Source organism: Cebus imitator, unplaced genomic scaffold, assembly GCF_001604975.1.
Source record: "Cebus imitator isolate Cc_AM_T3 unplaced genomic scaffold, Cebus_imitator-1.0 Scaffold281, whole genome shotgun sequence".
NCBI lineage: Eukaryota > Metazoa > Chordata > Mammalia > Primates > Cebidae > Cebus > Cebus imitator.
The window spans coordinates 601,976-627,489 of record NW_016107596.1 but is presented as its reverse complement, the minus strand read 5'-3'; the positions used below and the strand labels follow the sequence as shown (position 1 = coordinate 627,489).

The 25,514-nt window shown below is 37.1% G+C and overlaps 1 protein-coding gene across 5 annotated transcripts in view; it reads left to right on the top strand.

The window, feature by feature from the left end:
- PPARG (peroxisome proliferator activated receptor gamma) overlaps nt 1-25,514 on the top strand; it is a 143,594-nt gene that overhangs the window by 51,541 nt on the left and 66,539 nt on the right. The window contains exon 1 of one of the 5 annotated variants that reach the window (XM_017501445.2): nt 12,100-12,352. The exons of the other annotated variants lie outside the window; for them this stretch is intronic. Within the exon in view, the coding sequence (XP_017356934.1) occupies nt 12,271-12,352 (82 nt within the window). The 5' untranslated portion in view covers nt 12,100-12,270. Of the gene's footprint in view, nt 1-12,099; nt 12,353-25,514 lie in introns of those variants that run through there. 5 annotated transcript variants of the gene reach the window in all.

Sequence of the window (25,514 nt, the reverse complement as noted above, 5' to 3'; positions counted from 1 at the left end):
GTAGAGACAGGGTTTCACCATGTTGACCAGGATGGTCTCGATCTCTTGACCTCATGATCCACCCGCCTCGGCCTCCCAAAGTGCTGGGATTACAGGCTTGAGCCACCGCGCCCGGCGATAGTTACCTTTTTAATAAAAGGGAACAAATAAACAGGCAGTCTTCCTTTCCTGTAAGAACTATATTACAGGGTAATAACATGGCTTTAGTTGCTGAAGGAAAGCTCTTTCTTATAGAAAAATGCCTGCTAGCTGCGTACAGTGGCTCCTACCTGTAATCCCAGCACTTTGGGATGCCGAGGTGGACAGATCACTTCATCCCAGAAATTCGACACCAGCCTGGGCAACATGGTGAAACCCCATCTCTACAAAAACATACAAAAATTAGCTGGGCATGGTGGCCTGTGCCTGTGGTCTCAGCAGACTGAGGTGGGAGGATCACTGGGGCCTGGGAGACAGAGGTTGCGGTGAGCTGTGATTGCACCGCTGTACTCCAGCCTGGGCAGCAGAGAAAGACCCTGTCTCAAAAAAAGAAAAAAAAATACCTACTAACAAATGTGAAAAGAGTGGTAGAATTAGAAAAACTTCATTTCATAAACTCAAAATATTGATTCAGGAAGAGATGATAAAGTTTGTCAACACCCTTAGGTGAGTGATTAATGAAACTGAACGTTCTTATAATGCCAAAGTAACAGCACACTGACTACTGTCTGAAGGAGAAAAAAGTAAAAAGTAACTGTACAGTGGAGAGATGAAACATATCATCATTCTAACTTAGTGATGGATTTTAGCATGGCTGATGGTCAGTCATATATTATGCCTTCGGATGTGATGGAATAGGAAGTACACATCCCTATGGTATATTCAAACCTAAAATCTTTAACTTGAATCCAGAAATCCTTGGATATAGTATTCAGTTTATAGCAACACAGGGGATAGAGAATCAAGCTAAATGATACAACAAGAAAACAGCCAAATTTAGAAGTTGAGACATTCTACTGATAACTGGCCTGACCTCTTCAATTAGTCCCCTTACAATTAAGGGGAAGGGTAGTCATACTAGATTTAAAAAGGCTTAGGAATGTACAACCAAATGTGTTTCATCGTCCTGGATTAGATTAGGGTTTGAACAAGCCAATGAGGAAATGTGAATATGGACTGGATATTGTTTGAAATGAAAATGTAATTCAATGAAAAGGTGGAGATTATTGACTTTAAAAAGCAGGTTACTAACAGGAAGTACCATATCTCATTTTGATTAAAAAATATACATGCTCTCTCTATATATGAGTATGTGTACATGCTTATGTATCTATATATACATATGATCATACATATGCCAGGAAAAGACCCAGATACATAAATGTTAAGAGTTTTTTTGAGCCAGTTGTGGTGGCTCACACCTGAAATCCTAGTACTTTGGGAGGCTATAGAGGGTGGATTGTCTGAGATCAGGAGTTTGAGACCAGCCTGGGCAACATGGTGAAACCCCGTCTGTACTAAAATACAAAAAATTAGCTGCTGCGCACCTGTAATCCCACCTACTTAGGAGGCTGAGACAGGAGAATCGCTTGAACCTGGGAGGTGGAGGTTGCAGTGAGCCGAGGTAGTATCATTGTACTTCCTCCTGGGTGACAGGGTAAGGCTGTGTCTCAAAAAAAAAAAAAAAAGATTTCAACATTGATTATCATGATTTTTTTGTTTTTACCAGTCTGTATTTTCTAATTTTCAACAATGAATGTGGATTTGTTCTATAATAATGAAAGATGTTGTTTAAAACAAAAACAAAAAAAAACCCTTCCTTTCAGATAGAAAAGCAGCAGCGTATTCTTTCCTTCAAGGAAAATAAAAATGTTTCCTTTGAGGAAAGAAGATATAAAGACTAGAAAACACTCTAGTATCTTTCAGAACCACCGAGGTTTCAAGCACAAAGATTTAACATAGGTAAACTGTATTGTACTTCATTTGAAATTCAGTATCTTTACTAGAGAGATTTCTTTTGTCCTATCCTACACACATACAGTATTATTTAATGATGTGTACACAAAACTCTGCCAGCCTTAAATAGTAGGTCTAAGATATATTTGTTGTTTTTAGCTCCCCTGTGTTAATCTAAATTCACTGCCCAGTAGCCCTTGGAGATTTCTATCCCAACATGTCCCATAGGTGCCCGATACCGTAGATTATCATTCCCCTAATTTATTCTCACTCTTCTCTTTTGGTTCGGTCTTGCCTTTGTTTACTCTGTTCCCTCTCGTTGCTCCTCCCATCCAAAGCTTCTCTGTCTTTCGGGGCTCATCTCAAATTTCCTGCCTTTGCTGAATGGTTTTCAGATTCTTTCAATCTCTATTCCCTCTCAGAAGGGCTCTGTTCATCTCTGAACGTCTTCCGCGCTCCATTGCATCTGGTTTAAATCCCTTATCTGCCTCTTATTAGCTACATGACCTCAAAACTCAATTTCTTTATCTGTAAAATGGCAATAATAAATGACTTCACAGGGTTGAGTGTCTCAAGTCAGTGGTGAGTACTGTAGAGGCAGAATACATAACTCAACAGAACTCCAGTATCAGTCATGATTCTTTATACTTCTCTCAAGCCACCTACTGGTCTTATTCCTCTTTACTAAGTAGGAAAATGGCTTGAGAATTGAGGGTCAGTCTTTAAATGCATTGTTCTATCACTAGTTATGTGATGCTTAACTGTATTGCTTGGTATTTGGCAGTCCATTATCTAATCATAACATCAACCTCATTCTTTCTGAGCTTGTTTCCTTTTTGTGAAATGGGGCTACCAATCAATCTCACAGAATTTTTTTTTTAAGACAGAATGTTGCTATCACCCAGGCTGGAGTGCAGTGGGGTGAACTCAGCTCACTACAGCCTCCGCCTCCCAAGTTCAAGCACTTCTCGTGCCTCAGCCTCCTGAGTAGCTGGGATTACAGGCACATGCCACCACACCCAGATCATTTTTGTATTTTTAGTAGAGATGGGGTTTCGCTGTGTTGGCCAGGCTGGTTTCAAACTCCTGACCTCAGGTGATCCACTCACCTCAGCCTCCCAAACTTCTGGGATTACAGGTGTGAACCATCACGCCTTGCCAATGTCACAGAATTTTTGTAAAGTCTAGTCAAAGTTTTATATATATATATATATGTGTGTGTATATATATATATATATATATATATTTTTTTTTTTTTTTTTTTTTTTTTTTTTTTTTTTTTTTTTGGGACGGAGTTTCGCTCTTGTTACCCAGGCTGGAGTGCAATGGCGCGATCTCGGCTCACCGCAACCTCCGCCTCCTGGGTTCAGGCAATACTGCCTCAGCCTCCTGAGTAGCTGGGGTTACAGGCATGCGCCACCATGCCCAGCTAATGTTTTGTATTTTTAGTAGAGACGGGGTTTCACCATGTTGACCAGGATGGTCTCGATCTCTTGACCTCGTGATCCACCCGCCTCGGCCTCCCAAAGTGCTGGGATTACAAGCTTGAGCCACTGCGCCCGGCCTAAAGTTTTATATTTTAAAACAGCACAGCCCCTGACAGAGTAGGCACTCAATAAATGTGGAATCTGAATCTTACTTAAAGCTAGTTTATATTTTTTCAAGTCTTCTTACTTTTATTAATGCTGCTTTAAGATGTATTGTATAAGTTCAAATGTAAAGTTCTAGATTGGGACGGAATTTATTATGTGTCTAAAAAAGATTGTTAGAGACAAACTTTTAGACTGAACCAATCTACTATTAGTAGAATGATTAATCTTACTGGAAAATAAACATAAAACGTACTCTGTGTTGCCCATGGTTTAATTGCCATCGAAATTAAGTTTATGATGTACTGATTTCACAGTTGTATTTTATTTTCAGTCAAATCTCTATTTGCTATCATAAAGAAAACATGTCTACTTCTGCTAAGTGAACTTTAAAAATTTTTGCTTGTTTTTGAAGATTCCATACTCTATACCATTTCTTCCTGAAACATATTTATGTAGCTCCTTTTAACATAAGAGTGGTAAGAGTGTTGCTTGATGACTGCTCTTATTTTAGTGAAGTGTCATGTATAAGATTTAAACATTTGATTATAAGAATTCATAATATAATTTTGAGAGTCTACTCTGTTCCAGGTACTGATTTATTTAAATCATCTCTAATTCTCACAACTCCAGAAAGATAAGAAAACACAGGCATGACAGGGGTTGAATGCAAACCGAGGTTTATTTGACTCTTTTTTCATTTTGAATAAAGACAAATTACTCAAAAGTTTACCACCAAAAACTATTATCTGGTTCCACATTGAAACTGTATTCAATAGTTGCTATTATTTTCTTGTTTTGCTTTGAATAACCTCCCAGCATTCTTGTGAGTTTCAAATGAAATAAAAGGTGGTTTTTTTTGTGTGTGTATTACCTCAAAGTAGAAATTTTCAAATAGTAATGTTATCATTTTCATAAGAGCAAGGAACTTTGTCAATAGAAGCAAAAACTTCATACCAAAAAAAAAACCCAGAATGCTGGGATGACTCATGAAGAATCTATGAATGAGGCAAGAGAACATTTGTCAGCAAAATGACTTCATGAACTGATGTTCAAATATTATCAAATTTTAATTACCAAGTCATTATTGAGTATTACTTTGTAGAGTGCACCATATCTGAACTCTTTGTTAAACGATTACATTTTCATAGGTAACTCTTCCACATTAAGTGATTCATCATAGAAAAATGCTTTCATGCTGAGAACTTCCACCATGACTGTAGGCATTAAGGATCATTGACCTGAATAATTTATTTGAACGTCTTACTGCATTATTTTAATGAGATAGAGCACCGTTTGGAGCTTTGGACTTGGAATCAAGAAACCTGATTTCTAGCTCAAACTCTGCTGCTAATTTATCTGAGTCATGCTTCGGGCAAATCATTTCTTTTTTCTGGAACTCATTTTCATTATGTGAAAAATTAAGAGTTGGAATGTGCTAATCTTCCTGCTGTTAAGTTTCGTGAGCCCGTGATTTTAGCAGTCTGTAAATTTCCTCTAGTACAGTCACAGAACTGGTCAGTTCCACCAGCTGAACGTGAGTCAGCTCCACGGCTCTACATTTGCTGTAGAATCTTTGTGAATTCCCAGTGTGCTTCACCAGTGACAGGATGTGCTGCCCAATAAATCTTCCTATAACTGATCTTAGAAAATTTGTTGATAAAATCTGAAAACTGAAAAAGATACATGTTTTAGAGGTTTAGGTTTCCCACAACATGAAAACGTGTCAGTTGATAATATAGTTCATGGTATTTTACTATACTAGAAACAGCTTACTAGAGAATTTCAGATATTACATGCAACAACAAGTTAACATAGTTTAAGTGGGACGTCTTTCGTTCAAAGTTACAGTAATTTGAAAAGTGTTTAGTTGATCCCTAGAAAGTGGCTAGACAGGTTAGGCTCTTTTTCAGGTATTAGAGGTAAGTTAGCTTTTGAAGTAGGGGGTGGAAAAGGAAGTTTTCAGTTGTTTTTTTTTTTCTTTTGAGACTTAATTTACTATCAGACATTATTTTTCAGATGAAAGTGTCTTTTATACTGTTACCTAGGTATGAGTCAGGTATGAAAAGGAAATAGTAACTCAGGATTATAACATGAGTATGTATACAATATGAATAATTTTCATTAAATTTTAAATAAATGAATTACAGTCATGTTATCAATATCTCAACATTAGAACCCGAAAGGACCTTAAGGATTATTCTGTTTTGTGGAAAGGCCTTCTTCTGGTTCTAGAGATGAGAAATGTGGACTCAAAGCATTGACACAGTAAGTTCGTGTCTGAGAACCTAAAACCTAAGCTTTCTGGCTCCAATGTCAGTGTTCTTTTCTACTGCTTCCAAGTTAAGAAGACCTTTTTTTGATACCACATACACATCTACTGGAGTTATTGGCTTCTCTTTTTTTTTTTTTTTTTTTAAGGCAAGGCCTTACTCTGTTACCCAGGCTGGAGTGTAGTGATGCTATTACAACTCACTGCAGCCTCAATCTCCTGGGCGCAAGCAATTCTCCTCCTGCCCCAGCCTCTCAAGTGGCTGAGACTACAGGCACATGCCACCATGCCTGGCTAATTATTTTAATTTTTGTAGAGACAGGGTCTCACTCTGTTGCCCAGACTGGCCTCAAACTTCTGGTCTCAAGGGATCCTCCTGCCTCAGCCTCCCAGAGTGCTGGGATTACAGGTGTGAGCCATTGCATCCAGCAGCATTATTTTTCTTTAAATCAAAATAATATAGTTGTTTAATATAATCATGCCTGTAAAATATATTACTTTTGAAAATCTGAACAAAATTAGAGTTTTGTGTTAAGGAAGAAAGGATTTGTGTTTCAAAAAAATGACACACGGGAGGCTGAAGCAGGAGAATTTCTTGAACCTGGGAGGCGCATGTAGATTGCAGTGAGCCTAGATTTGTGGCACTGCACTCTAGCCTGGGGGACAGAGTAAGACTCTGTCTCAAAAAAAAAAAAAAAAGACAGCTGAGCGTGGTGGTGAGCATCTGAAGTCCTAGCTGCTCTGGAGGCTGAGGCAGGGGGATCACTTGAGCCCAGGAGTTGGAGACTAGCCTGGGCAACACAGCAAGACCCCTGTCAAAATTTTTTTTTAATTTAAAAATTTTTCAAAAAGTGGCACAGATGCATTGAACATTGACCTTTCTTTGTCTGCTTTTATGGCAATATCCAGCTTGCTGTGATGGTTGTGGTGAAACTTATGTCCAGGATACAAGATTATTTGTTCTTCTCAAAGCCATGTCCCATTGGCCCAGCATTTCTCCCATGTTCTCCCTCCCCTGTGACTATGAAGAAATCCTGAACTGATGCAACCGCCACTTGAAAATAAGATTCCAAGCCAATCTTAATTGCACCAGGAAAAGGCAGCCATTCTTTTGGGTAGGGGGAGAAGTGAGCTTGGGTTGTCATTCTGGTTGTTGGCAATTATCAGGCTTCCATTGGAACATCATCCAGAAATTTACATCTTGTTGGAACAAAAAGAAAATGAATGCTTTTATCAGTTTGCTAGGTCTCTAAACTCCTTCTTGAATGATACATGTGATATGGAAGTGTTGTTCTTTCATCACTCTAGCATCAACAAAAACAGTATGTGTGTTTTAATGCCAACTAGGGACACTGTGCTAGGTTCCAGGGATACAATGAGATCTAAACTGAACCTTTTAGAAGCTAGCAAAAGTGTGACTAGCACTTATAGCTTTAAATGAAGCAAGTTTTTAAATGAGGTTAGAGCAAAAGAAAAATATATTGTGCATACAATTTTATACCAATACTAACATAGCTTATTTCACACAAAAGAAATAGTAATGTAAGCAATTTTTTAAATCCAAATTTATTCTGCAGAATAAATTTCAAATTTACAGCCAAAAAAAAAAAAACCCAGCAGTTTTCATTGGCTTTCAAGAATAATACAGCCCAAAAATATTTAATATTCTATATCATGGAAATATTTTATGTAAGTCATTCCAACACCAAGTAATGCTAAAAATAACTTTATATAGGTACAGTGCCATGATTCTACTAACTATAAATTTTAGACCTTTTCTTAGTTTTTCTTATTGAATCATTCACAGCTTTTACTGGTTGAATTGCCTTCTCTTAAAAGTACCGAAGTGTTTTTTTTGGCTGAGCAATATTCAGATTCTTTTAGCCAAAGACAGGTTCTATAAAGTAATACTGAAGACTAGATGTTGAAGAATAGCTTTCTCTAATATCATTTTTTCAAATGTCATGAACTGGGGTAGAGTTAACTTTTTACCCTCCTCATTATAGAATCATTCCTTGTTATCCCCATTCCTTCTCCTGCTGAGGATGTGGTGTTGTACTCAAAGTTACATCCATACCCCTTTGTCTCCAAAGTCCAAGGAGAGATGACACAGAGCCATCTCCACAGAGCTCTACATCCCTCAACAGAAGTACATAGTACATAAGGAAAGTGGTCTTTTTTTTTTTAATTTTGTAAAAAATGGTTTATCAATTCCATTTTTATATAAAGCACATAGGAGAAACCCAGCCAATCAACACACAACTGTCACCACATGAAAAGGTACTTTTATCAAACTTCAAGTCTAAGAACATACAAATGTTTCTTTTATCATGTCTACAGTTATCGTCTATGCTTTTCCATTTAACTGTTGTTAAAAATTCCACATATCCCCATTATTTCTTCTGTCACAGTTGGTGATGAAGAGTTGGATTCTCTTATCAAGGCTACCATAGCTGGGGGTGGTGTGATCCCTCACATCCATAAATCTCTAATTGGAAAAAAGGGACAGCAGAAAACTGCTTAGAGGGTTGATTTAACCAACCCCCTTCCTCCCCATCATTGTACTGTAACTGGGATGGAAAGTGGTCTTTTACCACTCCTCCTCACTCTGTAACATTAAGGACTCTCCTGCAAGGGGACCGTCCATAGGATGAATAGCAATAGGCTGCTGCATTGACGTGCAAAGTGCTGACAACCCATTGGTGTGCAAAGCAGTCTTAGCAAGGTCTAAAGTTCTAAGATCTTATCATGTAAATCACTGGTGTGCTCTTTTATGTATCTTATTATAATATCCTTCTAAATCAATATTATAAAGGGCAGGACACTGGGGGAATCTTAAGGCTTTGAAGATAGGGATAGTCACATGCATGTCTTAGAAATTTTCTGATGATCACATACTGTCCACTGATGGTAATGATACTATTTAAACAAATATATTATTTCTCATATCAGTGCATGCCATTTGACCTTCAAGATTAAGCAAATGAAAGGTGCATTTGGATAATTTTGATATAGTTACAGGTGAACTCATTGAGAATAGAAACCTTGGCTTATTATTTACCGCCTAAACCCAGATCAATACCTGGTGCTTAGTAGGTATTTGATGAATGGTGAGACAGATAAATGTAAAAGTAAGTCTCTTCAGTATCTAAAGACAAAACAGATACATAATAAGATACAAATGAGACTGGCTCATCCATCTTTATTTTCATCCATTTGAATGTCCATGTGAGCAAGTTATGTCTTAAGTGACCTAGCACTGCAGTGTGACTATCATTAACATAAAATATGATGAAATAATCCATATTGTGTAACTGTTTTGTTACTAATGTAGGGATGCTTTGTGTGTTGCATGGTTTGTATATGCTGCCAAGAGTATAAGCAATATTTACTGAGCCTGCTACTTGGTAGGCTCTGTGTTTATTAAAATTGTAGTTTTTGCTTATTGACTGTTTTTTTGACACATCCATCTTGTTCATCATTGTATCGCTAGCACCTAGCTTGAGGCTTGCTGCATATTATATTAGCAATGAATATTTTTTGAACAAACGAATGCATGAAATACAATGAGTTAAGACAGATTTTTGCTTTCAAGTAAAACATAGTCTGGGGGAAGACGGAATGACAGGATGTGGTGGGTCCTACAGGAGTAGGTGTTATCAGATTCTGATGCTGTGGAATAATAAACTGTTAAAAATATGTAATCTTATGTTTCAGAAGCTAAAACACAGTGTGGGAACTATTAGAGGCTTAGAAGGTCTCACTACCCAGTAGACTTATAAGTTGAATGGTGTCTGGGAAAAAAAGAGAATAGAAGTAACAGTAGGTGAAGGGTCCAGAAGTGAATCCCTTTGAGGATAGGTGGAAAGACTGCATCTGTGTGTTGCCAAAGAGTAACAGAGACTGGTATAGGACTTGAGAACCAGGTAATGCTGTTGGCCTCAGGAGCAGAACTAAGAAGATTCCCAGGTAGACATGTGGCATGAATGTGAACATCATAATTGATGGAACATGGCCACAAGAGGAAGGGGGGCATTGAGAGACACCCCACCACACTCCCTACTATAGCCATTGGTATTGGAAAGTGAATACCACAGTTATTCACTGATATTCCTTAAAAGAGTAAATATATTTTTCCCCAAGTTGCCTAATACGTCTATTCCTGTGGTGCTGATATATTAAAAGAGGCGATTTATTTTTATTTTTATTTCTTTTATTCTTTGCCTATGCTTGCTCATAAAAGAGGTAATTTAGACACTTCTAAGAGTAGAAACTGGTGAGGGCCATAAACTGACCTGAGCTTTAAAGGTCTGATCCTTAGATCCTAGGCCCAGCTCTGTCACTATCCGACTGTTTAAACTGGAGAATCGATTTGTCATTTGGAGACCCTGTTTTCTCACCTTAACAGAGTGTTAAACGCTTTAGAGTTTCTCTTACCCTGAAGTGGGATCATTTTGCCAGTTTTCTATTCTGACCATCCAGCACAATCTTAAGAACATTTTAATAAACTTCTCCACTTTTAAAAAGTTGAGGAGACTTTGGAATCTGAGGGCATGAATGGGAAATACTGCTGCTTCATGGGAAACAAGGTTGAAGTTTGCTTCAGACTCAAACATGTCTTGGGACATTGACTAGTATTATCCAGAGGCAGATTGGGACTTCAGTTCTGCTTTATTTAAAAGAAGGATAGCGTTCTTGACTTGAATAATTAATTTTGGCTGGGTACAGTGGCTGACACCTGTAATCTCAATACTTTGAGAGGCAGAGGCGGGAGGATCACTTGAGCCCAGGAGTTCAAGACCAGCCTGGGCAACATGGCAAGACCCCATCTCTACAAAAATAAAAGAATATTGATCTATTGTAAGTTCAACAAGAATCTTTGATTCTGTCATATCCTTAAATATTATGCCATTGCGTCTGGATTACTGTGTAGTATAAGTAAATTTCCAAGCATGAGGAGGGAAGGAAAACGTCCTTTATTGAGAATCCAACTGAATATAGAGAAAACGAATTTTACACAACTGTAATCACTGCAGTCATTTGGACAAATTAGCAAACCCAAGTTTTGCTTTAACTTGGATTGCCTTAATAAAGATGTTTTGGGGCTTAACGTCACAGTTGCCCAACTCTCCACTTTATTCTGTACTGTTCAGACCTGGCGAGCGTTTCCCCATCAAGCTCTTGCACCATGATTGACAGGGACACTTTTACTAGTCCCCTTGAAGAATGAATAGTTACTCAACGTAGATTAACCAGATATATATTTATTTTACTCAGGTAATATCAGGTTAAGTATAATTCAGAGAATTATTGCCTTCTAATGTACTAATTGCCCTGTGTAGGGGCATCTTTGAAAGTCCGCAGTGTCACTGCAATTCTACTAGGCCATTCATGTGACAAGACCTGCTCCCACATCAGTAATTTGGCACAGCTAGTGTTTCTCCTTGCCAAAAAGGGCAAAGGCCTTGAGCAAGAAGCCAGCTTTTTTCCTGATTACAAAACTGACCACAATTCCTCGCCAACCTAACAGCGTAAGTCTATTTTTTTCTGGTAGTATGTTTTTCTTCTCACAGAGAACTCCATTTTTTCATTATGACATAGCACTTATCATTTAAACATCAATTGATGTTCAGACATCAACTGATGTAACTTTGCTGCAGTTGCAATTGACGGATAAGCTGAAGTTTCTAAGAGAACAAACCATGATATATAAAATTGAAACCACATCATATATATAATTGAAACCATATCATATATAAAATTGAAACCCTTCTTCATTCTCTCAACTGTTTAATTTTACAGAATTTGGATAGCAGTCAGTATCATTTTGGGCTTCACAAACCAGTAGAATAAATACCTTAGGAATATAACATTTCAGTAGCATGCTGATACCAATGTTTAAACTATGGATACATATTTGAATTCCAAAGCTTTCTTCAGATAATGTGATTAGAGATTCAACCAGGAATAGACACGAAAAGAAAACTTTGCCCAAATAAGCTTTCTGGTATTTCATAAGCGAGAGATTTAACGTTTTCCATTTAATAAGCAACTGATGTGAATTTTATGACAATAAAAATGCAAGGCGATATTGAACAATCTCCGCTCTTAGAATTCTAAATACTGTATAGTTCATGCCCCTCACAAGACACTCAACATGTGGGTCACTGACGAGACAGTGTGGCAATATTATTTTCCCTGTAATGTACCAAGTCTTGCCAAAGCAGTGAACAACATTATGACACAACGTTTTGTCAGAGCTGGCTCCCAACAGGACAGTGCCAGCCAATTCAGGCCCAGTCCTTTCTGTGTTTATTCCTGTCTCTCCCAAATATTTGGAAACTGATGTCTTAACTGATGGGTGTATTCACAGATTCTGTTACTTCAAGTCTTTTTCTTTTAACGGATTGATCTTTTGCTAGATATAGACAAAATATCAGTGTGAATTACAGCAAACCCCTATTCCATGCTGTTATGGGTGAAACTCTGGGAGATTCTCCACTTGACCCAGAAAGCGATTCCTTCACTGATACACTGTCTGCAAACATATCACAAGGTAAAGTCTCTTCCAGATACAGCTATTGGGGACATGGGGGCATTTATATAAGGGTAAAATTGCTCTTGTAGTTTGTGTTCCAAGTCATGTTTGTTTTAATATTATGTGTACACTCCAGTGTTTTAATGCTTAGGTCGCTGCTATGGTGTTCACTTAAAAACATATTCAGAACTTTAAAAAAGGAAACCTAAGCTAATCTGTATTTTATCTCTGTGCATGGCTTCCATTTCCTGAATTTTAAGCATTAAAGATACATTAAAAAAAATCTTGTTCATTTTATTTCCTGAGCTTGCATACATTTCCCAAGAAAATGTAGGGCTCTTTAGACCTGAAGGGTCACTTTTTCCTCCCTTCATCTTGTATGTTACAGATCTCTCATAACTGTTTTTATCTGTCTTGCAGCACTTTTATTCCTCTTGAAGTACTCTCAGCTCTTTTCTGTTCTACTTTGAAATCTAGATAATTGTGTGTGCACTTTAGCTCTCCCAAAGAATTGTAAGCTCCCAGAGTATGGGACCAAGTGATGCTCTTCTTTAGGTTTCTTAGGATACCTCCTAGCATAGTGCCTAATGCATTGTAGAAGAATAGCTTGTCAGAACCTTGAAAAATATGTTTCAAGCATCACATTTTACGTGAGGTCCCTAAAACAGTAAATGCCTATTGCATGCTAAATAAGCGATTATCTGTTACTTCTCTTCAGATGTGTCAGAATCAGATACCTTCTTTTCAATCTGATACCTTCTCATAGATTCTATGTAAAAATAGATTGTTAACTAGTGTGATTCATGTTTTATAATATAAGTGCTAAAGCATTAAAATTAAATCATTTAATTGCTGAAATGAATGGCTTTACATTTTAACCTTTTAATTTTCCTGGAAGCCTTAAGTTTGGACATATTAATCATAGCTTTTAAAATATCAAGCTTATTAAAAACTAGTAAAAAATTGTTTCCTGAAATACTGTTTTATTACAGTCATTTGATTCAACATATATTTATATCATCTAAGCCTCTTAACTGGGAGTTTTGTTTTATTCTATAAAATGCTGTTATTCTGTTTTTCTGCAAGCCATAAAAATTGTTGCTATCTTTCTTCATTATTAATTTAGCCTGCCTCAGGGCAAAATGTCCTGGCTATACTGTGAAATAGTTCTTGAGTCAAAATTTGATAGTTTTGTCTATTTGAAAAGAACATGTCTAGAATGCAGTACAACAAATATCAACAAATAGGTTAACTGAGAGGCAAGTACTGTTTGTGGTGAGGATGGTTATGTGATTCAAGGTAGTTTTCATTCTGTGCTAATCTCTATTTTTATGCTTTGAATTTACCCTGAATTTAATTTTTTTTGAATCTCAATTACCTCTAAAAGAATGATGTAGTACTTTTCTTCCTAATTAACATAATACAGAATAGAATTATTAGCAATTAAAACATTATAGTTTATACTAATAATTTAACCCTTGTCTTATAGGGTCTCTGGCTACTTCTTCTTCATAAGCACTGCTTCTCTATTAAAAATGGGAGCTCCTAATGGCCAAAGACCTATGATTGTTACTCCTATTACATTTTGTAAATGACCCTTAAATAATTACTCCGCCCCTTCCAAAACAGACAAAAATAAATTGGGTATCTGATCATCATTAGCCAAGGCCAGCGGAGTTGAAACACCGTGGAGATGAGGTATTTCACCTGGGTACTGTAGTCCACTTAGTTGCTCCTTCTTCCTCATCATAGGCAAAGTGAAATTGGGGGTTGTTACTGCTACTGAAGAAAAAGTGGCACATTTAATGTGAATGACTCAGATGTCCAGGTAGATTGAATATATTCATGAGATTAAAGTCTCCATCCACTACACTTAGCCACCATGCCCAAAGAAGACTTCCATACTTTTTCCAAGGCTCCATCATTGCTGTGACCCCTTTATATTATTCCCTTTTCTTTTTTTATCAAGAGCTCCTCAAGCAACCCCAAGTAACCTCATGCTGGCTTTGAAACCATTTCCACTAGTAGAAATTGGCAAGATTGAAGGGAAGCTTCCACAAGCTCAAGCTGAATATGCCTTCTGCTTTTAGTGCCAGACCTAGTCCTGTGTGAATTCTACAATTTTAATTTGTTGCACCAGAGCCTTGAAAGATGATGACACACTTGTCCTTTGGAGCTGATTGAGCAATGGAAATATGCCTTAGAGACATGATAAATGCTGCAATAGACAATTCTTCAAAACGAGTCTCTCCTGAGATAGGAGTGAGTGATTGCACACCATTTTTATTGAGTGATACTTAATCTGTGGTTACATAGCTGCAGGCAACCATAGTCTCAGAAACATTTAGATAACTGACCAAAGTTTTTACCTTCAGAAGTTTAAAGGGATCCTTGTAGTACCAGGGAACATAAGGACGAATCCTGTCTTGGCCACATATTTGCTTTGTGAATTTGAGCACCTCATTTTACTTTTCTGGCCTTCTGTTTCCACACAGAATACACAGGATTAACGTGAGGATTAGATGACACAGTATTTGTAAAAGTAGATCTAAAGCACTATCTGGAGTTACTGCTTTAGTCTTGTGGCATTAATCGTGTGGATGGATAAGAAGGCTCTGATTTAAAAACAAAACACCCTAAATTTGAACCACTTTCTGGAATATGGGAAAATAAAAATTCCAGAACTCTTTATTGCACAAGACTAAGTGGCAGTTATGTGAATGAAGTGAGGCATCTGCATGATCTCCTGTGTTTTGAGAAGGAGATATCAAGCTTAGAGAAAGCATCTTCGTGTCTAATTTTTTTTAATGATGCAATTGTCTTTCCCTTTCATTAGTATTTATCAATGAAGAAATTGAAGTTATTCTTTGAGCCTAAATAAGAGTAACAATTACATGTTTTCTTCTCAGAGGCATTGAGAAACTGTCCTAGATTATAATGGTTTTTATACACCGAGGTAGAAGTCCAGAAAAAGATTTGCATTATTGACACAGCTCTGATTTATTTATTTATTTATTTATTTATTTATTTATATTTTGAGACAGAGTCTCACTCTGTCGCCCAGGCTGGAATGCAGTGGCATGATGATCACAGCTCACCACAGCCTCAGACTCCCTGGGCTCAGGTGATCCTCCCACTTTAGCCTTGCTAGTAGCTGGAACTACAGGCATACTCCACTATGTCCAGCTAATTTTGGTAAAGACTGGATTTCACCATGTTGCCCAGGCTGGACTTGAACTCAGGGGCTCGAGTAATTCTCCTGCCTCGATCTCCCAAAGTGTTGGGATTATAGGCATGAGCCACCACAGCCCGCCCCTGAATTCCATAATTTCACATGTAATTAGAATTTAAGATTTATTTTCTTGAATTTTACTATTGCCTGTATTAATTTTTTTCTGAGTATGGCTCTAGCGTTATCATTTATTTAATTAACCTCTTCATCACCAGGACTTTGCAGATTTTATAGATTTCTAGACCCTGAAAATTACTGTTTTTCCGAAAACTGTCATTTGTCTCATACCTTCCTCGAAAATTATGAATTATAGGAAACACCTGAAAGAAATGTCATTTACATGAGCAGTTTACAAGACAATACAGGGTTTCATTTTTAATTTTAGTTTCCCCTACTATCTCTAAGGAATACAACTTGTCTTGAAAGCTCCCTGACAACAACTATTCATTTAATCTGCCAATTGCAGTATAAAACATGAGTCATTAAATGAAGACAATTTTTATACCTCTCATAGAGGTTGTCATATGTTACTATTTTTGTCAGCATTCTCACTTACAACTTTGCTAGGATAACCCTGGGGAAATTCTAAAATCTTCATAGCTCTTGTGTTAGCCACATATTCCTTGAGTCAGAGGAAATCTGAGCAAAGTAAATTTGTTCATTGTCTTAGATCAACAAAAGTGGTACAGAGCTTCTGTGCTGCTAACTCTCTTTGGACATTTAGAGGTTGTCCAGTAAATGCCTCATATCCATCTACTAGTGCCGAAAATTTGTGAAAATATAAGTGATAATGAATTAGACTCATTTGAATGGAATTAAGTTTCTATAAACTTCTACCAGATTGTCTTTTTTTTGTTTGTTTTTTTGGTAAATGCAGTTTTGCACCTGTAACTAATTTAGAGACGCAGAAATTGCACATGTAACTGATAGCAACTGCCATCCAACTCTCACAACTTCGGAATCAAGATCATGTGGCTATTTGAGTACACAGTGTTTTAAACTGTGTAATTTTTATTTGAACAAGGGATTGCCAACACAAGATCAAGGTTCCCACAAGTGGTGAATGGCACTTGTGGTTAACACTGTAAAGCATATTTAAAAGAGACAACTGTCAATAGCCTACAAGGGAGTTATTCTGCATCACCTCATGCCAGGTTTTTGTATGGCCTGTTAGCTGACTTTCTAAATGAGAAATTTTGCCATCCATTGCAAACTGCCAGTGGTCCTAAAATGCCTATCTTTATTGTCAACTAATAATATTTATTGAGTGCCTGTTTTCAAGGCACCATAGTGAATGCTGTGAAATCTGGACACTTTTTCCCTGGCTTTCAAAGCTCTTTATAATCTGGGTGTACTTTTTATATTTTACCTTATTTCTCACCATATTCCAGGCATTGGCCTGCCCTGCTCTGTTCACACGTCTCTTTGTCCCAAGAATAAGCCATACTCATGCTTGCTCCAGGCCTATTATGTCCTGGAATACCTTTCCTAATTCTTCCGCCCTTTCAAATCCTCCCTGTCCTTCAAGGTCAGCTTCAGGGAACCTCTACTCCATGAAGCATTCTCTGAATACATTGCTGTTCGTTGCCCTCTCTCTCCTCTAAACTGAAAATATGTTCAGAATACCTGTCTTCTGCCTCCTCCACTGCCTTCAGCCTGGTCCAGGCCACGGTCTGTGCCTGGATACCAGCCTCTTGATGGGATTTTCAGCTTCCATCCTAACCTCCCAAAAGACTAGTCTCAACCAGTGACCCAGAGGGATGCTGCTAAAATGTGAGTCAGATCCGTCACTCCACCCATCCCCATCCCAACTGACCCCTCTGGTCCTCTCTCTCTCCTTTCTCTCTTCCACCTACTCTGCTCCAAGCACACCAGCCTCCTTGCTGTTCCTGCCACATTCCAGTTGCTCTCCAGCCTTCGTGTACCTGCCCTAGCTCTTGTTCCTGTCCAGGACCCTCTTCCTCTGGCATCCTCTGGGGTACCTCTGTCAACTCCCTATAATAAACTTGGCTCAAATCTCACCTTCGAGTGAGGATGACCTTGGCCTTCCCCATCCTAGGATAGGAGAATTACCTATCCTCCCCACTGCCCTTCCTCTTCTACTCTACAATTTCCTATTTAAAAAGCATTTATCATCTTCTAACATGCCAGGTAATTTATTGATGGATTGTATTTATTGCTTATTGTCTGCTTCATCTCCCTGGAATGTTAACCCCATGAAGGCAGAGATCTTTGTCTAGTTTGCTCACGCACTGATATATTCCAAATACCTGAATAGTAGTGCTCATTAATACTTGCTAAATGAAAGAATAGAATCCTCTAACATTTATGGCTTCTATCACACAATTTAGCCCTGAGTTAGAACTGTCTGGTACTGTTTCCTGTTTTATATATACCCTAAGCCAAATTATATAGTCACTGAAGAAAAGATCCATGTTTTATTTTGTATTCCACAAATGCCAAACACATAATAAGTATAATAAGTTCTTGTTGACTTATTAATACCAAGCTGATCTCCTCCTAAGGTCAGATACTGGAGTGTATTTAGCAAATAAAAACAAAATTTTAGTGTATGTTAAATATTATTCTAAAACCAATGCTAATATAAACAAACCAAGTACTGGGTATTCTACAAATCAAGCACAAATATGTTTTGAATTATCTGTTATAAATATTTGTACCATGTCCCTCCATTAGTTTGAATAGCATTCGTTAAATATCATTTGAATATTAATTTTAACATCATTCGTTTGTGAGTTACCCAGATCCCTGGCTTCTTCTGCAAATGTGCCTACCTTTTGATACTTCTATTATTCATTCATTTGAACCTCCAAAACCCTTATTTGCTAGCAATGTTTAAAAAAGAGTAGCTTATTTAAATAGCTGATATCTAACATATAAAGCACTTAATGTATTAATTGCCTGATGTGTAATAGGTGCCAGACATGTCAGTCCTGTCTTCTTCTCATCTTTAAAATGGAAGTTCATACAGATTTTCATTATCCATGCTATCTAAAGTTTTCTATTACTGTGGTTAATGTGGGTAATTAAGTTGGACTTATTGTTTACTCTCTTAAACTTTTTTCCTTAGCATTTTTTCAGAATACTTAGGCATTATCTGATAAATCCATATTATTAATCATAGTTCCAGAAGAAAGAAACCAAGGTTCAATTACTTGTTTCGGCAAAGAGCCAGTGGTAAAACTAAGTAACAAAACAGGGGTTTTAATATTTTCCACACGTTCCAGACAATGTGAACATTATGTCTCCCCTTATGTCTTTTAAGTCAGATCTTTAGGAAAAAGTAAAATATTCTCATTATTCTTACTATTTTGCTTGCATTAGCAATTAAGTATGCTTGATGTAAGATCGCTAGATATTATCTTACTATTATCAACACTTTACATAAAGCCCTGCCTTTAGTTTTGTAAATAAAATTATAGACCTATTAGATAGATTGGGCAAGTTTGCTTGGTGAATTAAAATATGATGCTAATATGAACCAAATTGAGTTTGATATGGGATGGCCAGATTTACATAGAAATCTTCGCATTTACAAAGAGACCTCCTTGCTGTTGATACAACCACATTTCTAGCCACAGTTACCCAAGATGTATAAACAGTTAACTCAGGAGAAACCAATTCAATTTTCAGTTATATGCCATATACAAAATCTAATCACCTTTGCTACTATATACACTTAGTATATTTCTTAAGCAGTATCGTGTAATATGAAGGGCACATTGATGACAGGGACATGTATCTTTTTCTTGGGATTTCAATATGAATGACCATCCAAATCTTTTTTTTTTTTTGAGACGGAGTCTCGCTCTTGTTACCCAGGCTGGAGTGCAATGGCGCGATCTCGGCTCACTGCAACCTCCATCTCCTGGGTTCAGGCAATTCTCCTGCCTCAGCCTCCTGAGTAGCTGGGATTACAGGCACGTGCCATCATGCCCAGCTAATTTTTTGTATTTTTAGTAGAGACGGGGTTTCACCATGTTGACCAGGATGGTGTCGATCTCTTGACCTCGTGATCCACCCGCCTCGGCCTCCCAAAGTGCTGGGATTACAGGCGTGAGCCACCGCGCCCGGCCGACCATCCAAATCTTAATCCCATTGGCTATGCATAATTCCAAACTCATCTCTACCAGAAAGCTATCTCTGATTATTTTAGGACATGTTAGTGTCTTTCTTTTTCACATTTTTAAAGTACTTACTACCTCTATCATAAGTCTTGTCTCTGTACTTCCTTCTGTTACTAAATATCTCTCACCTTTGTAAGCCTCTCAAGAACTACAATATTATGTGTTTTTGTGAGGCCTGAAAAACACCTTGCCCATAGTATTAGGTGATTAGTTACCTTGATTTGAGGTTTTAGATTACTGGTTGAACATTCACTGAGCTGAAGATATAGAGAAAGAAAAATGCCAAAGAAAACTAAAATCAGGAGGTTTGGGAAAGAGAAACACTCTGGTAAAATATGATGGTAACTTTCAAGAAGCAACGTTTATAAAATAGATTGTTGATACAAAGAAAATGTAATTTTAAAACATTGGTAGCTTGAATGGATTTAACTCAATAACTTTATTTAATTTAAATGGAATGCCTCAAAAGACAACTCAGCTGATCCAAACATAGTAACTTCCCAAATACAAGACTCTTGATGTAGGCATTTGAATTTGGAAAAAACAAATTGTTGCATTGATTAAAAATACAATGTCCTTGTAAAGCAGAATAGACCTTACATACAAGCCAAATAGTTGTAAAGCAAAAATAAAACTTTTACTACTTACTGACTCTTTTATTTTATTTTATTTTTTGGGGACAGAGTCTCACTCTGTCACCCAGGATTCAGTGTAATGGTGCCATCTCAGTTTGCTGCAACCTCTGCCCCAAATCCTCCCGCCTCAGCCTCCCGAGTAGCTGGGATTACAGGCACCTACCACCATGCCTGACTAATTTTTGTATGTTTAATAGAGACAGGGTTTCACCATGTTGGCAAGGCTGATCTCAAGTGATCCACCTGCCTCAGCTTTTCAAAATGCTGGGATTACAGGTGTGAGCCACCGTGCCCAGCCTACTTTACTCTTTTAGATAAAATGTACACCCTTTGAATTTTTACTTCCACCATTTATACTGATTTGAAGTCCTTGGTTGAATATGTATTTAGCCTTCATTGTGCAAGGAAACACGTTACAAAAACAGATAGTTTATTAAAATACTTTTATTGGTTTTTTGAAAAGAATGATTTTAATACAGTTGTTTCACTCTTTCTTTGTTGTTCTTTTTGTTACTTTTTATAGAGACAAGGTCTGGCTATGTTGCCCAGAATGGTTTCAAACTCTTGGCCTCAAGTGATCCTCCCATCTTGGCTTCCCAAAGTGCTGGGATTACAGATATGAGCCATCATGGCCGGTCTTAATACTGTTTTATAATTTCTGAATGGAATAATTTTTAAGTGAATATCCTAAAATTCTATGTCAATCCTTTTAACACAACTGGAAGAGTTTTCGTTGGCTTATTTGGTTTGTCTGCATGTTTCCTTCTGTCATCTCCTACTCCTAGGACCCATATGGAACATTGTCTCTTAATTAACCCTTTTATTGAAGTATAATATACATAGAGAAAAATGCACAAATCATTTTCACAGGTGAACATACTTGTGAAATTAGCACCCAGACAGAAAATCAGAACAATACTGGCATCCCAGAAGCCCTCTGACTACTCTAATTTGTAACTCATTGATAAATTTTGCCCGGTTTTAAATTTTATGTAAATGGAATTATACATTGTTTGCTCTTTTGTGTCTGGATTCTTTTGCTTAGCATTTATTTGTGAGATTAATCACACTATTGAATGTAATTGTACTTCATTCACATTACTGTATAGTGTTTCACTGAATAAATATATCACAATGTATTTATCCCACTGTTGATGGGCATTCAGATGGTTTTCAGTATTGCAGGTAGTACTGCTATGAACATTGTTCTATAGGTCTTTTAGTGAACAAGCATATGCATTTCTGGTAGCTATATGCTTCAGCCAATAATAGAGTATGTTGAGCTTCAGGAGATATTGCCAACAGTTCAGAACAGGGCTCTAGAAATCTATACTTTTACCAGAAGTGTGTGAGTGTTCTGGCTCTTCCATACCATCACTGGTACTTGGCATTCTTTGTCTTTTTCACATTAGCCATTCTGGTGGGTGTGTTGGTATCATATTCTAATTTTAATCCCCTCTTTTCTGATGTCTAAAAAATTGAGTACTTTAAAAAGTATTTGTTGTCGTTTGGCTATTCTTTCTTGTGAAGTACCTGTTCAAGTCTTTCACCCATTTTTATATTGAGAATTTTAGGTAAACATTCTAAAGCATGCCTTGTCAGATACATGTATTGTAAATATCTTTTCTTACTCTGTGTGCTTTTTCACTTACTTAATAAACAGACATTTCTAATTTAATATAGTCTGATATACTAGATTTTTCTTTTAAGAAAAATGTAAGTAAGTGCTTTTTATATCCTTTTGAAGAAAGCTTTACCTACTCCAAGGTTGATAAACTGGGTTTTTATTTTAAAAGTTTTCTGGTTTTGTATTTTACATTTAGATCTGTAATCCACACAGAATTGATTTTTGCTTATGTTGTAAGGTAAAGGTTTATCTCTTTCCCTGTGGATATCCAGTTGACCTACTTCATTGATTAAAAAGATCATCATTTCCCCGCTACCCAGCAGTGACATTTTTGTCATAAACCAGGTGACCATATTTATTCTGGACTTACTCTTCTATTGTATTGGTCTATGTTTCTATTTTTGCACCAACTAAGATTATCTTAAGTACTGTAACTTTATAAATAGTTTGAAATCTGGTAGTATAAATCCTCCAGTGTTTTTCTTCTCCTTCAAGATTGCCTTGCCATTTGGCCTTTTGAATTTCCATATAAATTTTAGACTCAGCATATCATCAATTACCACACAAAAGTGCTGGGATTTTGATTGGAATTGTTCTGTATCTATAAATAAATGGGTAGATAATTGAAAGCTTTACAAAATTGAGTCCATGTAGATTTTTGTTCCTTAGGTATTTGATTATTTTGATGCTGTTGAAAAAATAATTTTTAAATTTCATTTTCTACTTGTTGGTGTCTTATGGAAATATAATTGGTTTTTGAATATTGGCCTTATACCCAGCAACATTGCTAAATTATTTTACTAACTATAATGGGTTTTTTGTGGATTTTTAAAAACACAGTCTGCGTAGTGCAGTGGCTCATACCTATAATCCTAGAACTCTGGGAGGCCAAGGTGGGTGAATCACTTCAGTTCAGGAGTTCAAGACCAGGCTGGCCAATATAGTGAAACCCTGTCTCTACTAAAAATACAAAAAAATTAGCCAGGTGTGGTGGCATGCATCTGTAATCCTAGCTACTTGGGAGGCTGAGGCAGGAGAATTGCTCAAACCTGACAGGCGGATGCTGCAGTGAGCTAAGATAATGTCACTCCACTCCAGCCTGGGCCACAGAGCAAGACTCTGTCTCAGAAAGAAAAGAAAAAGAAACAAAAATGAACAACAAAAACAAAAAACACAGTCATGTCATCTGTAAGTAATGTTAGTTTTAGTTTTATTTTTTCTTTTCCAATTCTTCTGTGTCTTTTTCCTTTGTTGCACTGAATGGATCTCAGTACAGTGGTAAGTAGAAGTAATGACAGTATCATTACCTTGTTGGTGATCTCAGGAGGAAAGCTTTAAGTATTTCCCCATCAGGTATGATGGCCGCTCTATGATGTTTGTTTATTTGTTTGGTTTCTATAGATATCCTTTAGCAGACTAGTGAAGTTCCCTCTCCTTCCTAACTAAGAGGCTTTTTATTTTTTTAAAAAATTATGAATGAATGTTTAATTATATCAAATGATTTCATGTAGTTTGTTGTGGTCGTGGTTGTTTTTGAGACAGAGTCTCACTTTGTCACCAAGCTGGGTCATGGCTCACTGCAGCCTCAACCTCCTGGGCTCAAGTGATCCTCCCACCTCAGCCTCTTTGAGTAGCTGGGCCCTCAGCACATCACCATACCCAGCTAATTTTTAAAAAAATTTGTAGAGACAGGATCTCACTATGTTGTCTAAGCTGGTCTTGAACTCTTAGGCTCAAGTGATCCTCCCACCTTGGCCTCCCAAAGTGCTGAAATTATAGAAGTGAGCCACTGTACCCAGCCTAGAATATTTTTTATAGTGCTCAGGAGAAAGACTGAAAGTATGAAAAGTGTCTACTATGTATACTTTAATATCTCATTGTAATACATTTTAAGATACTATATAGTATAACTAGTGAAAATCTTCAAATCAGCTCATACCACTAGTGATCTGGCTGTATCCGTTTTGACACTTTTGTTCTCAGTGTCTGTTTAGCTTAAGACCCTTGTCTTCTCATTAAGAGTGCTTGGCACAGCATATTTAAAACATAATTTCAAAAGAACATAGATTATTACATGGTTTTGCCAAACTAAACAACTCTGAGTAAGAAAGTGGCTTTCCTTCTATGGTAATTCCAAGCTATTAGAAGACCTTCAGTAGTAAAGTATGATTTAAAACCCTGACTCTGTCTGTCTTTTCCCAGTTGCAGGAAGTCCTTTATAATATTTGAGGGTGAGCACGGCAGGGAAATGGTGCTCTGGCAGATCTGTGGTGGCACTCTCCTTTCTGAGTCGTTACACACTGTTCTGGATCATTCCTTGCATTTTTCCTTTTCCTCTCCTCTCCCCCATTTTCGTTCCCCTATCACTGTGAAGCCAAAACCAAAATGTGGAGGGGGAGCTAGCCAGGGAAAACATTCCAGCTTCTTTTTTCTGACCTAAACAACATTCTTCTTCTTTTTTATGTTTTAATTAATAACTTTATTTTTTAGGGCAGTTTTACATTCAGAGCAAAATTGGTCAGAAAGTACAAAGAGTTGCCATATACTCCCTGTTCCCCACCATGCACAGTCTTCCCCAGTATCAACATCCTGCACTCAAGTGGTACACTTGTTACAATCAATAAACCCCATTGACACATCATTATCACCCAAAGTCCATAGTTTATGTTAGGATTCACACTTGGTGCTGTACATTCCCTGGGTTTAGACAAATGTATAAGTACACATATCCACCATTATAGAGTCATCACACAGAACATTTTCTCTGCACTAAAAATCCTCTGGGGTCCAACTGTTCATCTCTTTCTCCCCCTAACTCCTGACTACCACTTATCTTTTTCCTGTCTTGATAGTTTTGCCCTTCCCAGAATGTCATATAGTTGGAACCATACCATATGTATACTTTTCAGATTGACTTCTTTTACTTACCAGTATGCACTTAAGATTCCTGCATGTCTTTCCATGGCTTGATGGCTCATTTCTTTTCAGCACTGAATAATATTTCATTATTTGGATGAGCCACAGTTTATCCATTCACCTACTGAAGTGTGTCTTGGTTATTTCGAAGTTTGGGCAATTATGAATAGAAATGCTATAAACACCTCTGTGTGTGGGTTTTGTGTGGACTTAAGTTTTCAGTTAATTTGCAAAAATACCAAGGAGTATGATTACTGGATCATATGGTAAGAATATGTTTAGTTTTATAAGAAACGATCACACTGTTTTCCAAAGTGGCTGTGCCATTCATTTATCAGCAATGAATCAGAGTTTCTGTTGCTCCACATCCTCAGCAGTATTTGGTGGTGTTAGTGTTTTAGATTTTGGCCATTCTATTTGTAGTGGTATCTCATTGTTTTAATTTGCAATACTCTAATGGCATATGATGTTTAAGATCTTTTCACATGTTCACATGCCATCTGTATATCTTCTTGGATGAAGTGTCTCGTCAGATCTTTTGCTCATTTTTTAAATTGGGTTGTTCACTTTCTTATTATTGAGTTTTAAGTGTTCTTTGTATAGTTCAGATAATAGTCCTTTA